At 36.6% G+C, this 13,434-nt stretch overlaps 1 protein-coding gene and 1 pseudogene across 1 annotated transcript in view; both read left to right on the top strand.

Annotated features, from left to right (window-relative positions):
* The window catches only part of FAF1 (Fas associated factor 1), a 537,816-nt gene that overhangs the window by 366,205 nt on the left and 158,177 nt on the right, over nucleotides 1–13,434 (top strand). Inside the window, exons 9-11 of the mRNA XM_059374699.1 lie at nucleotides 4,768–4,863; nucleotides 12,252–12,378; nucleotides 13,365–13,428. Of these exons, the coding sequence (XP_059230682.1) occupies nucleotides 4,768–4,863; nucleotides 12,252–12,378; nucleotides 13,365–13,428 (287 nt within the window). The remainder of the gene's footprint in view (nucleotides 1–4,767; nucleotides 4,864–12,251; nucleotides 12,379–13,364; nucleotides 13,429–13,434) is intronic.
* LOC132001529 (serine/arginine-rich splicing factor 7-like) lies at nucleotides 2,715–3,417 on the top strand (annotated as a pseudogene).

Below are 13,434 nucleotides of genomic sequence, written 5' to 3'. Positions count from 1 at the left end.
TTATTTGTAAGAGAGAGAGAGTGAGAGCGAGCACAGGCAGACAGAGTGGAAGGCAGAGTCAGAGGGAGAAGCAGGCTCCCTGCGGAGCAAGGAGCCCGATGTGGGACTCGATCCCAGGACGCTGGGATCATGACCTGAGCCGAAGGCAGCTGCTTAACCAACTGAGCCACCCAGGCGTCCCTAGCCTGTGCTTCTTATCCAAATTAGCTTTGCTTTTGTTTGTACTAAAATGAAAGCAATTGAGCCAGTTGTAACAAATGTTGATGAATATGATGAACAGGATGACAGAATTATATAGTTTTGCTTTTAAAAACTATTATTATTAATCAGATTTTCTAGCATTTGTAAGAGACAATGCCAAAACATCTAGATGCCAAAACAAACTAACAAATAACTAGGGGGCACCTGGCTGGCTCAGTCAGTAGAGCATGGGACTCTTGATTGCAGTGTAGTGAGTTCGAACCCCACATTGGACATAGAGATTACTTTAAAACATAAATAAAATAAAATGAATAAGGTAGCAAAGCTTATACCCCAAGTAAAAAAAAATTTAAAAACCTCTATTTTTTCTAAAGAAAAAATAATCAAATACAAATGATCTTTATCAGTATAATCTACATGAGAGTACACACCTCACATGATTGAAAATACATGTGTAATCATGTGACATTTGCCTTTTTCATTCCAATATTTGTCTTCAGATAATTAGCTTGATTATAACACATGTTCGAATTGTGGTTATGACCAACCCACTGTTTTGTCCTTGGTTGGTCTCTATGAATTTACAGATATTTGGGTTTCCTTGTGTATCAGTTTAGTTCACACTTCCCCAAAAGTTACCAAAAGTGTTTTCACTGTGCTAATGGAGACCCTATTTTATTTTTAAAGTAATGAAAGAAACATGATACCATCATTACACTAAATAGACAAATGTGTCATTTCATGAACACCAAAGAAAAACACCCTCTTTGGTCTATTTAATATTGTTTTAATTCTTCTAGATTGACCAAAGTGATGTGTATTCATATTTGCTCATATTTTCCCAAGTTTAATTTAAACCTCAAATTAGTTATTTAATATCTGACCCTGTAAAAACTTCAGTAGGAGTAGGCATATTTGGCTTTAATTGTGTTGGGTAAACTAGGCAGATTCTTTGGGTAATGTATCATAATGGTAATAAAAATTAACTGAGTTAACCATTTGTGTGCCAAGGACTGTGCGAGGTGCTTTACATATATTGTAGATTCCTTAGCTATAACAATCTGATATTGTGGTTTAATATGATTAAAACATAATGACATTGTTACCATCTGTAGAAACTTCTTTTCAATGCCTTCAGCAAACACTATTCCAGGGTACCTTCCAAAAGAGATTTATAGAGTGCTTCCCAGGGAACTAGTAAACTGAAGTATTAATTCTAATTAGAAAAGTAACAGACACACTGGTGGTGGATGGGGAAGTGGAGATATATATATGATTAACTTTATTTTAGGTCTGTTACAGTTTCCTGGAACACTATTCTTTTGTCTTATGAAAAATGACCTTGACTAAAAATAAAGTTTGGGACTACATCAAAATAAAAAGCTTCTGCACAGCAAAGAAAATAACCAACAAAATGAAAAGACAACCTACTGAAGGGGAGAAGATATTTGCAAATGACATATCCAATAAAGTGTTAGTATCCAAAATGTATAAAGAACTTAATACAACTCAACACCTCAAAACCAAATAATCCAATTAAAAAATGGGCGGAAAACATGAACAGACATTTCTCCAAAGAAGATATGTAAATCGCCAACAGACACATGAAAAGATGCTCAACATCACTCATCATCAGGGAAATGCAAATGCAAACCAAAATGAGTTATCATCTCACACCTGTCAAAATAGCTAATATCAAGACACAAGAAACAAGAATTGGTGAGGATGTAGAGAAAGGGGAACCCTCTTACTCTGTTGGTAGGAATGCAAACTGGTGCAGCCAGTCTGGAAAACAATATGAAGTTTCTCCAAAAAGTTGAAAATAGAACTACCCTAGGATCCAGCAATTGCCCTACTGGATATTTACCCAAAGAATACAAAAGTACTAATTCAAAGGGATACATGCACCCCGATATTTATCAGCATTATTTACGATAGCCAAATTATGGAAGCAGCCAAAGTGTCTATCGAGTGATGAATGAATAAAGAAGAGGTGGCATATATATACAGTGAACTATTATTTCACCATAAAAAGGAATGAAATCTTGACATTTGCACTGACATGGAAGGAGCTACAAAGTATAATGCTAAGTGAAATAAGTCAGGCAGAGAAAGACATGCCATATCATTTCACTCATATGTGGAATTTAAGAAACAAATGAACATAAGAAGAAAAAATAGACAAACCAAGAAACAGACTCTTAATGATAGAGAACATACTGAATGGTTATGGGAGGGAAGGTGGATGGGGAGGGGGAGGATGGGTGAAATAGGTGATAGGGATAAAGGAGTACACTTATTGTAATAAGCACTGGGTGATGTATGGAATTGTTGAATCACTATGTTGTATACCTAAAACTAATATAACAATGTGTATGTTGACTGTGCTGGAATTAAAATAAAAACTTTAGACTGCTGGGACCTTTGACGACTGAGTCGATGTTACAGCTTCTCTATTATTCAATCCCGGGGCACTGCAAGCAGGCCAGGCATCATATCACCTTACAGGTGGTATGGAGGAGAATACCAAGATGTATGTTGGTAATCTGGGAACCAGTGTCAGCAGAGGAGAGTTAGAAAGAGCTTTCAGTTATTATAGTCCCTTCAGAACCGTGGACTGTGAAAAATCTCCAGGATTTGCCTTTGTGGAATTTGAAGATCTAGACATGCAGAAGATGCAGTGTAAGGGCTGGATGGGAGAGTGATTTGTGGTTCCTGAAGGAGAGTTGAATAATCAACAGGCATGCTTTGGAGATCTAGTTTTGACAGAATACCTGCCCAACATTCCTTTGATCCCAGTGATAAATGCTGTGAGTGTGGTGAAAAGGGACATTATGCTTGTGATTTTCATCGTTATAGCCAATAGAGGAGAAGCAGGTCACAGTCTAGATAACATTTAAGATCCAGAGGTAGGTGATACTCTTGCTCATGTAGCAGGAGCAGGGAAAGGAGTCAAGATCAGCATTTCCTCAGCCATCAAGATCTGTGTCTCTTTCAACATCAACCTTCACACAGAAGATCTAGATCTGGTTCTATAAAAGGATCAAGATCCCTGTCGAGGCCAAGGTCAAGGTCAAGATCCAGGTCTGTTTCACTACATGCAAGAAGCAGCCAAAGTCCAGATCTCCACCTCCAAAGAGAATTCATTCCCCATCAGGAAGTCCGCAAAGAAGTGCACGTCCTGAAAGAGTGAAGTTCTCAAGTTCACCTTTTTAGGGAAAAGTTACTTCATTTACATTATTATAAGGTATTTGTGATGTCTGTAAAGCATAACCTAGGAAGGTTATTTCTGTCATCCGGTCAAAATGGATCTGGATTATAACTCTAAATTCATAGCAGTAATGTGAATGTATTAACATCCTGTGGTCTGAAAATGTGGGTTTTTATTTGGCACATTTAAATAAAATATTTCTAACTAGAAAAAATAAATATAAATTAAAACTTAATAAAAGAGGGGTGCCTGGGTGGCTCAGTTGGTAAAGTATCTGCCTTCAGCTCAGGTAATGATCTGAGGAATCTAGTCTGCCTCTCCCTTTGCCCCTCCCCCCATTCCTCTTCATTCTCTCACTCTATCTCAAATAAAATATTTTTCAAAAAAAATTTAACAAAAGAAAAAAATAGATTAGAGGGGGGAAAAAAGAAACCAACCCTGCTGACATTTTGGGGTTTTTTTAGAAGATTTATTTATTTATTTGTGAGGGAGAGAGAGAAGGAAGGGGCAGAGGGAGAAGCAGGCTCCCCGCTGAGCAAGAGCCCCCTGTGGGACTCTATCCCAGGACCCTGGGATTGTGACCCGAGTCGAAGGCAGGTGCTTAACTGAGTGAGCCACACAGGTATCACTATGCCGACATCTTGATCTCAGACTTTAAACCTCTAGGACTATGAGAAAATAAATTTCAGTTGTTTAAGCCAAAATAATAATATTAATAATAATGATAATGATAATAATAACCTTGACTGTTGTAACATGCCATATACAGAAAAATTTAAAATTTTTAAAGCCTTCCTGGTTAACCTAATACTGGAGCTACTAGAGTGAGCTTTCTAATCTAACTTCAGAAATCTAGAAAATATTGGGGTACTTCAGTGGCTCAGTCCATTAAGTGTCTGCTTTCGGCTCAGGTCATGATCCTGGAATAGAGCCCTGGTCCTGGAATAGAGCCCTGCATCAGGCTGGCTCCCTGCTCAGTGGGGAGTCTGCTTCTCCCTCTCTTTCTGCCCCTTCCCCTGCTCCTGTACGAGTGTGTGAGCTCTCTTCTTTCTCTCTCAAATAAAATCTTTAAAAAAAGAAAAGAAATCTAGGGGCACCTGGGTGGCTCAGTGGGCTAAAGCCACTACCTTCGGCTCAGGTCATGGTCCCAGGGTCCTGGGATCCAGCCCCACATCGATCCCTGCTGAGCAGGGAGCCTGTTCCTCCTCTCTCTCTATCTGCCTACCTCTCTGCCTACTTGTAATCTGTCTGTCAAACAAACAAACAAAAAAAAGAAATCTAGAAAATATCTAAAGGAGCTTTTGTGAGACATTGCTTCATTTTGTTTATGAATGATGGATTATTCGTTCTTGCAGATGTGTCTTGCTGAATCAGGGCTCTCCTATCCCTGCCATCGACTTACAGTGGGCAGAAGATCTTCACCTGCACAGACCCGAGAGCAGTCCGAAGAGGTAAGCTTTTTTGCCAAGCTTTTTGGTGAATAGGAGGCCTGTCCTCCACCTACCTGCCCACTTCCTATTCTTTTTTATCTGCCACAGCAGTGAATAGGTGAAGTAAATCTAGCGTGAATAAAATCTCAGTAATTCCTGAAGGCAGAAACTTTTCATGCGAGTTTATTGCTAATGTGCTCCTCCTTGGTCTATAAGTTTCATGTTTCATCAGACAGAATTCAGGTGGATTGGTTGAAATGAGTTTTACTTAGAATTGACAGGTTGACAAAGGATTTTCTTCATTGCTAACTATATAATTGAGTACATTTATTAAAACTGATCCTGAAGGTCCTTTAACTCATTGAGTTGGAGCACCTTCTAGGATCCAGGTATTGTGCTTGATACTATTTAACAAAGATGGATAACAATATATCCATACCAACGTGCTCAGAGTCAAGGAGATAGATTAATAAACTAATAATAATGGCAAAATGTAATAAAAGCTGTGATAGAGCATAGAATACTATAGAAGCAGAGAAGAGGGGCAGATAAGATTGAATATGTTTGTGTGTAGGATGTACCTGTGTGTATCTTTGTGGGTCTGAACAATGTTAAAAGGCAGTGTCTTTTCCATGGCTACAAATTGCACTCTGAGTCCAACTATGACTTTGATTATAAGGTAATGGGAAAGATAGCTTGGACATAACAATTTATCTGTTAAAAAGCATTTATGGAGCTCCCACTATGTGCTAAAGAAAACTCATCACCATGACTTAAAAAGTGCATGTGACAGGATCATAACTAAATAGCACAGGAAAACATTATTTAACTCAGTGTTTTCAGTACAGTAAAACCTTTTTCCATTTACAGTCTACACAAATTATGATTGTGAATTTTTATTTAAACTGAGTGTATTTTGGACACTCACTACAGAAGCTGCCACAGGACCTCTCTGCCTATCCTCTGAAATGCATTTATATCACTTAAATATGTGAAAGGGAAATGGGACTGCATAAGTTCCATTCTAGTCCATGATCATTTTGTGAAAATGATAATTTGCAATCCTGGTTTTTAACATTTTTTTTTAGAAATCCACAAAGAAGAAAGGGTTGTCCCCTGCTAAAATATTACTGTACTGTTTTCTTAGGCCTCTAAAAATGTTAATTTCCTTTAAAGAGCCCACACCATTTTATTCAGCATTTTATCTCATTAATCATCTTGAAAGAAAACATGATTTTGAGTTTCACTGCTTGGCAGAAATTACCAAAAATAATTTACTAAACTATTTCTTTCTTGGGGATGTGTTTCTAATGCTAAAGTAGGTTGTGCTTCAACCCTATAATGGATAAATCTACTACATTAAAATGTGGTAGCTTCACCCAAAATTTTTATTTCTGTGCTCTGAAAGATAATAGATACCCATTTCACTTCATTTTATTTCCTTCTCTCACTTTCACCATTATATGTGTTATTTGGGTAGTCCCTTCAGCAAAAATAAGTCAATCCCATACAGTAAGAAATAGTGTTAATGAGGTTGGCATACTGTTTAGGTTAGAGAAGAAGGTAGAGTGGAATTAGGTGACTTTGCTAAACTGAAAGAGCCACAGTCTTGGGAATATCTTAAAATGTGATTATTTGTGATGAAACCGTTATTTTCCCTTCCCTGGCTAACTGTAAATATCACCTTTTTAAGGGGCTAGTGAGAAATGGGCAACTGTGACTCGGGCTTTTATGCTGCCATAGAATTATACAGCTGGAAGGGATTTTTAAAATTTGATTTCCCCTCTTCTATCCATTCATCCCTCATTCATTTAAACATTTAATGTCTTCTAGGTGCTCATCATTAGGACCACAGTCTGTATGCTAAAAGAGCTCACTCAAAATATCCCCTCAAAATATACCTAGGTTTTATCTCCAGTAACAAGGCAACCAGTTCTATTGTTGAGCAGCTCTGTCTCTTGATATCTTCTTTAAATAACTGGAACCTGTGTCCTTGTATCTTCCACCCAATGGTTCTGCTTCTCTCTTTTCTGCTTTTAACGCTTTTCCTACATGATTTCATGTTTCAGGACAATTACCTTTTTTCTATTGATTGAAGCCTTCAATTAGGAAGAAGATATGTAAGACTAGTAGTTAAATTTAAGCTTTGAATTTTATGGATTATAGTTATGTGTCCTCTAGCTAGGAGAATTCTTTTTCTTTACATCTTCCTTCTGGTCCTGCAAGTATTTTTTTTTTTTTTTTAATGATAATTCACCATTTTTCTTTCCTCCCCAGCCTTCCCTTGCTCCTGAGCCCTCTTTTAATGATCTTTCTATATATGAGTACCTAGCTAATACCTTCTTCTCCTTTCTGCAGTTGCTTGAATGGGACAAGATAGGGGCCCATTGACCCAGACTTCTTGAGAATTGTCCAGTCCTCAGTTAATTGTGGAAGAGAGGGGAGTGCCCCAAGATTAAAGCAAAACAAAACAAAAAAACAAAAAAACCTTCCAGTGTAGTAGATGCTAGTTAGTAACTTAAGGAAACATTTATTGAATGCTCACTGTGTGCTGGTCAGATGGATATAAACTGGTAATTTCATATTATATAATGTTAAAATTAAGCAAGCACAAGATACTAGGGCACAATTGTGGGGGTTGAAGGCATAACACTCAAGAATGTTTGCAAGCAAAAGCCCTGTTTGCCTTACACACTTCTGTAGCCCTAACATCTAGTGTAGTACCTGGCATATACCAGCCACAAAATAAATATTGGTAAGTGAGTATTTCTTAAAAAAGAAGGAGGAGAGGGGGAAAAGGAAGAGGAACAAGTTGGGAGAGGAAGAAAAAGAAAGACTATAGGAACTTATGTCCAAATCAAATTATAAAGAATGAGGCCCAGTCAGCCAAATGAAGAAACATGGAAATAGTATTTCATTCAAAGGAAACTGCATGATCTGATATAGTGTATGCACAGAGATGAGCACAGTTTGGTGGTGTTCGTGCAAAATAAAGTGAGAGACAAAGATAAGAGTGAGGTGAAGGTGAATGGTCTACAGCTCAAGTTGGGAACTTGAACTCTGGGCAGCCATAGAAGGCTTTTAAGTGACAAATGATTTTCTTTCCCCCAAATAACATTTTAGAGAAGAGTACTTTTTGCTGCTGTGCAGAAGGTAGATGTAAGGGAAGGAAGACTGGAGACAGGAAAAATCAGATACGGGTCTTTTATAATAGCACAGTTAAAGGATAATGAGATCCTGAATTAGAACTGGTTACTGATAGGATCTATGGGAGGAGAGAAAAGGAAGAGATAAGAATGATACCTGAGGTGGGGGGGGGATCAAGGTGGTGGGTATAGGGAGGGCATGTATTGCATGGAGCACTGGGTGTGGTGCAAAAACAATGAATACTATTATGCTGAAAAGAAATTTTTAAAAAATATTACGAAAAAAAAAAGAATGATACCTAGGTTTTGGTTTAAGTGACAGAAAATATTCATTCAGTATTCATTTGATAAGTTCTGATTACATGCCCCTCTATGCCTGGTATTGATGTAGGAGTCAGAATATGGATGTGAACAAAGCAAAGTCTTTGCATAAAGGATCTTATACCTAATAAAATGAAATTGAACACAGATAATTGCCAAAAATCTGTATTTCAATTTTTAAAACTTGGTGAGACAAGTATTTAGCTTGTCTGCTGTGGTCCTACTATAACTATGTGGTATTTCACCTCAGGCAGACAAGCTAAATAGTAATCAGGTTACTTCTGAACATTTCTATCTGCATGCCTACTGTACATTCACTGTGTAAAAAATTGAACTTACCATATCTCCCCAGAAACCTGTTTTCTTACCCATATTAATGATCATTGCCAATCCAAGCCAAAACTATTCATTCTAATCACTGAGGGACCTGCTGTTCTTTGAAACTGTCCCAAATGAACTTATACATTGTGATTTTTATGACCCTTTCCTTTTGAATATTCAAATAAGTATATTTTTATGTCTTTCTTTGGAATGGGAATTTCTGGAAGGCCTGAACCATGTTTTATCTGTCTCTGTATCCCTAGCTTTTAACCTGTTGATTTGATATAAGTAGTTGGTGGAAGGAACATCTGCTTCAGTTACAAGCTTGCCTTAGTGCTGAGTATATGTAGAGTCTAAATTTGTTTCAAATGGTTTGGTTCTTTCTCCTCTAGGAAGTTTGCTCTGATCTTTCCCATTCCCCATTCATTAAATGTTCTCTTCTGAACTTACCTGTCATAACACTTAACACTTGGTATTATAATTATCTCTTTATATTATATAGTATTCTTTAAGAGAATATAGACTGTATCTTTCACACAGGTCTAGGCAGTGTGGCATTTTCTAGGGGCTTGTAAATGTTTGTTAAATGATAATGGGAATAAATGAATGCCGATAAACAGCCAAAATAAAATCATGAATTTTTTTAGCTGTTTTTCAAATTCTGAGTAAATAACTTCTCTGAATTCAAAGAGTTTTAAGGCTGCCATGGCTGAGCCAAGAGATTATGTATTCTCATCTACAAACATTAATGAAAAAAAGATTGTTTATCTCATTTTTTAGAAAAAGCTTTTCCTAACCTGTTAGATGGCTGATAAGAAAATGTGAAGAGATTGGGAGTTCCTTATACATAATTAAGTAGCTCATTCTTGCAGATACTTCAATAATTCATATTTGAAATATACTTTTTCCAACAAAATTGGCTTTTTAGATAACTCCCTTTGAAGATGTTGTTATAGGATTTTGCTTTCTGGGTCTGAAGAGATTTGGGAACTGTACACTTTGTGGACAAAATGAATGATGAGTCAGTTACATAAGTACGAGATTAAAATCACTATCTTACTATGATATATATAAAGCTCTGTTGTTATGGAAAGGGGCTACTATTTGATTAAAAACTAGATTAGGAGAAGGAGTTTAGATGTGGGGGAGTAAGGTAAAAGGAGTGAGAAAAAAAAGATGATATATAGAACAATTCTTTTTCATCTCTGTGTCCTCCAACCCTAAAACCCGATGCCTCTTAAAGGGAAGGGTGAATGTTGGGCAAGACGAAGTGAAGGCTGAGATGATAGCTTAGCTGATAGAGAATGTGGCAAAGTTCATCATACTGGACCTTTGTTTCTTTCTACTAGCCTGTGAACCTGGCTTAGCATCCTACAAGAGTATGTAATGTACTTTTTAGATCCTGCACCTTCACCTGTTTAAGAAATCAGAGTCTCAAAGTTCAGGGAACTTCATGCTCTAGATATTTGTGTGCCTGAAACACAGAAGGAATTCAAGCACAGTAGTGGTCCTATAGATGTGTTGTTTTATAGAGAAGGCTCCCTTACTACTTTGAAATGAGAAAGCGTTTTTGAATTTTTTTTAAAGATTTTATTTATTTATTTGTCAAAGAGAGAGAGACTTAGAGAGCACAAGCTGGAGGAGTGGCAGGCAGGTGGAGAAGCAGACCCTGCTGAGAGCATGGAGCCTGATGTGGGACTTGATCCCAGGACCCTGGGATCATGGCCTGAGCTGAAGGCAGACACTTAACCGTCCGAGCCACCCAGGTGTTCTGGTTTTTTAATTTTTAGCTGTTGAATTGCTGAAACTAGAAGATCTTTGGCCTACAAAGCAAAACATGAAAGTAAGACTAGAATTGTAAGCAGAACCAAGGTGTCTGTAAGAAATAGTGGTGCAGTCAGAATAGCAAATAGACTGCTTAGGACAAGGACCATTCATTTTTACTCATCCAATAAGTTTGTTCATTATCTTCTCTATTCAAACTATGGGGAAGACTTTCTTTTGGATAAGGGGGAAAATGTTACAATTCTGGGCATTATTGTTTGGTTATGCCCAAGGAGGAAATGCTAAGCTGAGTCAAGTAGAGTAAATATCCTGGCTTCTTCATTTGAAGCTGTTAGACTTGCTGTAGCAATAGTTTTAAAAATTGTTCCAGTGTCCTTAGATTCTTCAGAGGTATCCCAACTATCAAAGGGATATAAGAAAGAAAACGCCAAGCCTAGGGGGAGCATTAGACTTCCATTGGCCTCTCCCCACATCAACCAGAGTGTTCTTACTTTTGTCTATTGTATGCACTGTAATTTTACATAATATTTTGGCTTAGGCCAGGGGAGAGAGGTAACCCTGTGGAAAGAAGTTTGAAAACTATTGATAAGAAGATGTTTAAAATCTATGATTTTTATGACTAGCTAACCTCTAACATCCCTCTAATCAAGATTTATGAGACTTTGATTCTAAGTTTCTCTTAATGCTTTTCTGGAAAATTCTTATCTCTAAGTTAGGCTCTTTTGCGTAGACCAGAATCAAATAGTTTCCCCATTTCCATAGCTTAAGTGCATAGTGCCAAATTTTTAAAAAATAGAAATTTCATATATTAAAAATCCTTGTAGACTTTATTTATTGAACATAGTACAGATAGGCATTTAGCCATGTACCTTGCTGAGACTCCCTTTTCATCCAAGGCATAAATATTTGTCAGTATTCACAGTTTGGATGTTTTGGATTTCAGTATTTTTGAGATTCCATTCTTACCTAGAGATTAGCAGCCTAGTTCATATTTTGAATCTGATGTTTTTAATTGTTACTTTAAATCTCAATTGATACTGCTGAAAACAAAATAAATGGAGCATGTTTATTAGTGCCCAGCATGTATAAATTCTCAATAAATGTTTATTGACTAGAGGTGTATCTCATATTTAATAGCCTGCACTTTACAAAGAGCTTTTATATAGTGTATTTTATGTTATCTCCAATAACACTGAGGATAGTATACCATAGTCCAGTAATAAAAATTTGAGAACTGTTGCAGTAAGGAAGTGGCAAGTTTGAAATAGAGATTACTGTGAGCTTTTAAAAAGACACATATAGCTTGCTTTGTCTTTGACCTGATTATATCCCTCTCATCATTTACTGAGCAAATATTTATTAAGCACTGAATTGTGTACTATGTTCTGTGGATAAAACAGTTGTATGAGTTGTATGCATCCTTCATTTTCCCTCAGGTTCCAATCTTTAGCCAAGGGGTATCACGGCAAGTTTAGGAATCTATGTAAGCCTTGGGGCGCCTGGGTGGCTCAGTGGATTAAATCTCTGCCTTCAGCTCAGGTCATGATCCCAGCATCCTGGGATCGAGCCCCACATTGGGCTCTCTGCTAAGCAGGGAGCCTGCTTTCCCCCACCCCTCACCTGCCTCTCTGCCTACATGTGATCTCTATCAAGTAAATAAAGAAAAGAAATATATGTTAGCATTAAAATGAAAAATATTAAGCTTTACTCTAGCAAATGGCTTCTTATTTAATAAAACTACTATAATACTAGTGTCATATTGTGATTACATAACTTATATTTTAGAATTCGATTCCTAAAGTTCATATAAAACTAATCAGCACTTTTCTTAAATAGCAAAGCACCGATGTTCATATGGTTAGTGATAGTGATGGAGATGACTTTGAAGATGCTTCTGAATTTGGGGTGGATGATGGAGAAGTATTCGGCATGGCATCATCTGCCCTGAGAAAATCTCCAATGAGTGAGTATTAATAGCTCTTTGGGGCCAGCACTATAATTCTACTTCCTCCTGCAGAAACTTATAAAAAACAATGAACTTAAAAATCTCTTATTAACTTTCCAGGTTTGGAGAGAGAACATACAGCTAGCAGGCACAATATTCATTAGAACCAGAGCCTCTTGAGTTTTGATTTTATTAAGATTAGCAATTCCCAGAGCTTTAGTAAAATTCATTAAAAATGCAAGGGAATGTATAACTTATGTTTCACATATATATTAGTTATGAGTCTTTCTCTTTACTTTAAACCTAGAGGTTGATAAACAAATAGCTATATTTTCTGTGACTGTACTTGTTTCCCCCGCATCTTAGTGGAGATACCAGTTTTAAGAATAGTTATATTATTTTTCCATTCACTGGTACCACCTTTGTAAGGAAAAAAAAGTAAACTAAATGTGCCATCTCCTTCTCTTTAACTTTACAAGATATATACTGTAGAATCACAGGAAGTACTATATGCAAAATTACTCTTAAAATAAATACTTAAATGGCTCATTTACTCAGTGAAGTTAGGAAACTCCCTTGGGCAGAAATAGATATGATATTTACTTAAAGGTAACCATCTTCCTTATAAATGAGATTTTTAAAATAACTTGAGATCCTTTTATATAATTTATTCACAAGATGTCATTTTAAGAAAACACTGAAATCCTAATTGATGACTGGCACATACTTGAAATGCTTAGCAGGTTTGTGTCAGCTGGCTTTCCAAAATTTATGAGCTTGGAGTTTTTTCAAGGTTCTTTTTTAAGGTTTGATGAAATCTTCTAATGTATGTCAATTTAAAATGTCTCCTCAAATATATCACAGAAGCTAAAATTTAATTTTATTTCCTCTTTATTGATTAAATATATTTCTTATATGTGGGATTAGATGTTATGTGGTTTGTTTTTTGTGTCTATTTGTTTTGTTTTTTTTTGTTTTTGTTTTTTCTTTTGTTTGTTTTTTAGTGCCAGAAAACGCAGAAAATGAAGGAGATGCCTTATTACAATTTACAGCAGAGTTTTCTTCAAGGTAGGG

This window comes from Mustela nigripes, chromosome 14, assembly GCF_022355385.1.
Source record: "Mustela nigripes isolate SB6536 chromosome 14, MUSNIG.SB6536, whole genome shotgun sequence".
NCBI lineage: Eukaryota > Metazoa > Chordata > Mammalia > Carnivora > Mustelidae > Mustela > Mustela nigripes.
The sequence above is the reverse complement of the archived record's forward strand: the minus strand, read 5'-3'. Positions and strand labels throughout refer to the sequence as shown.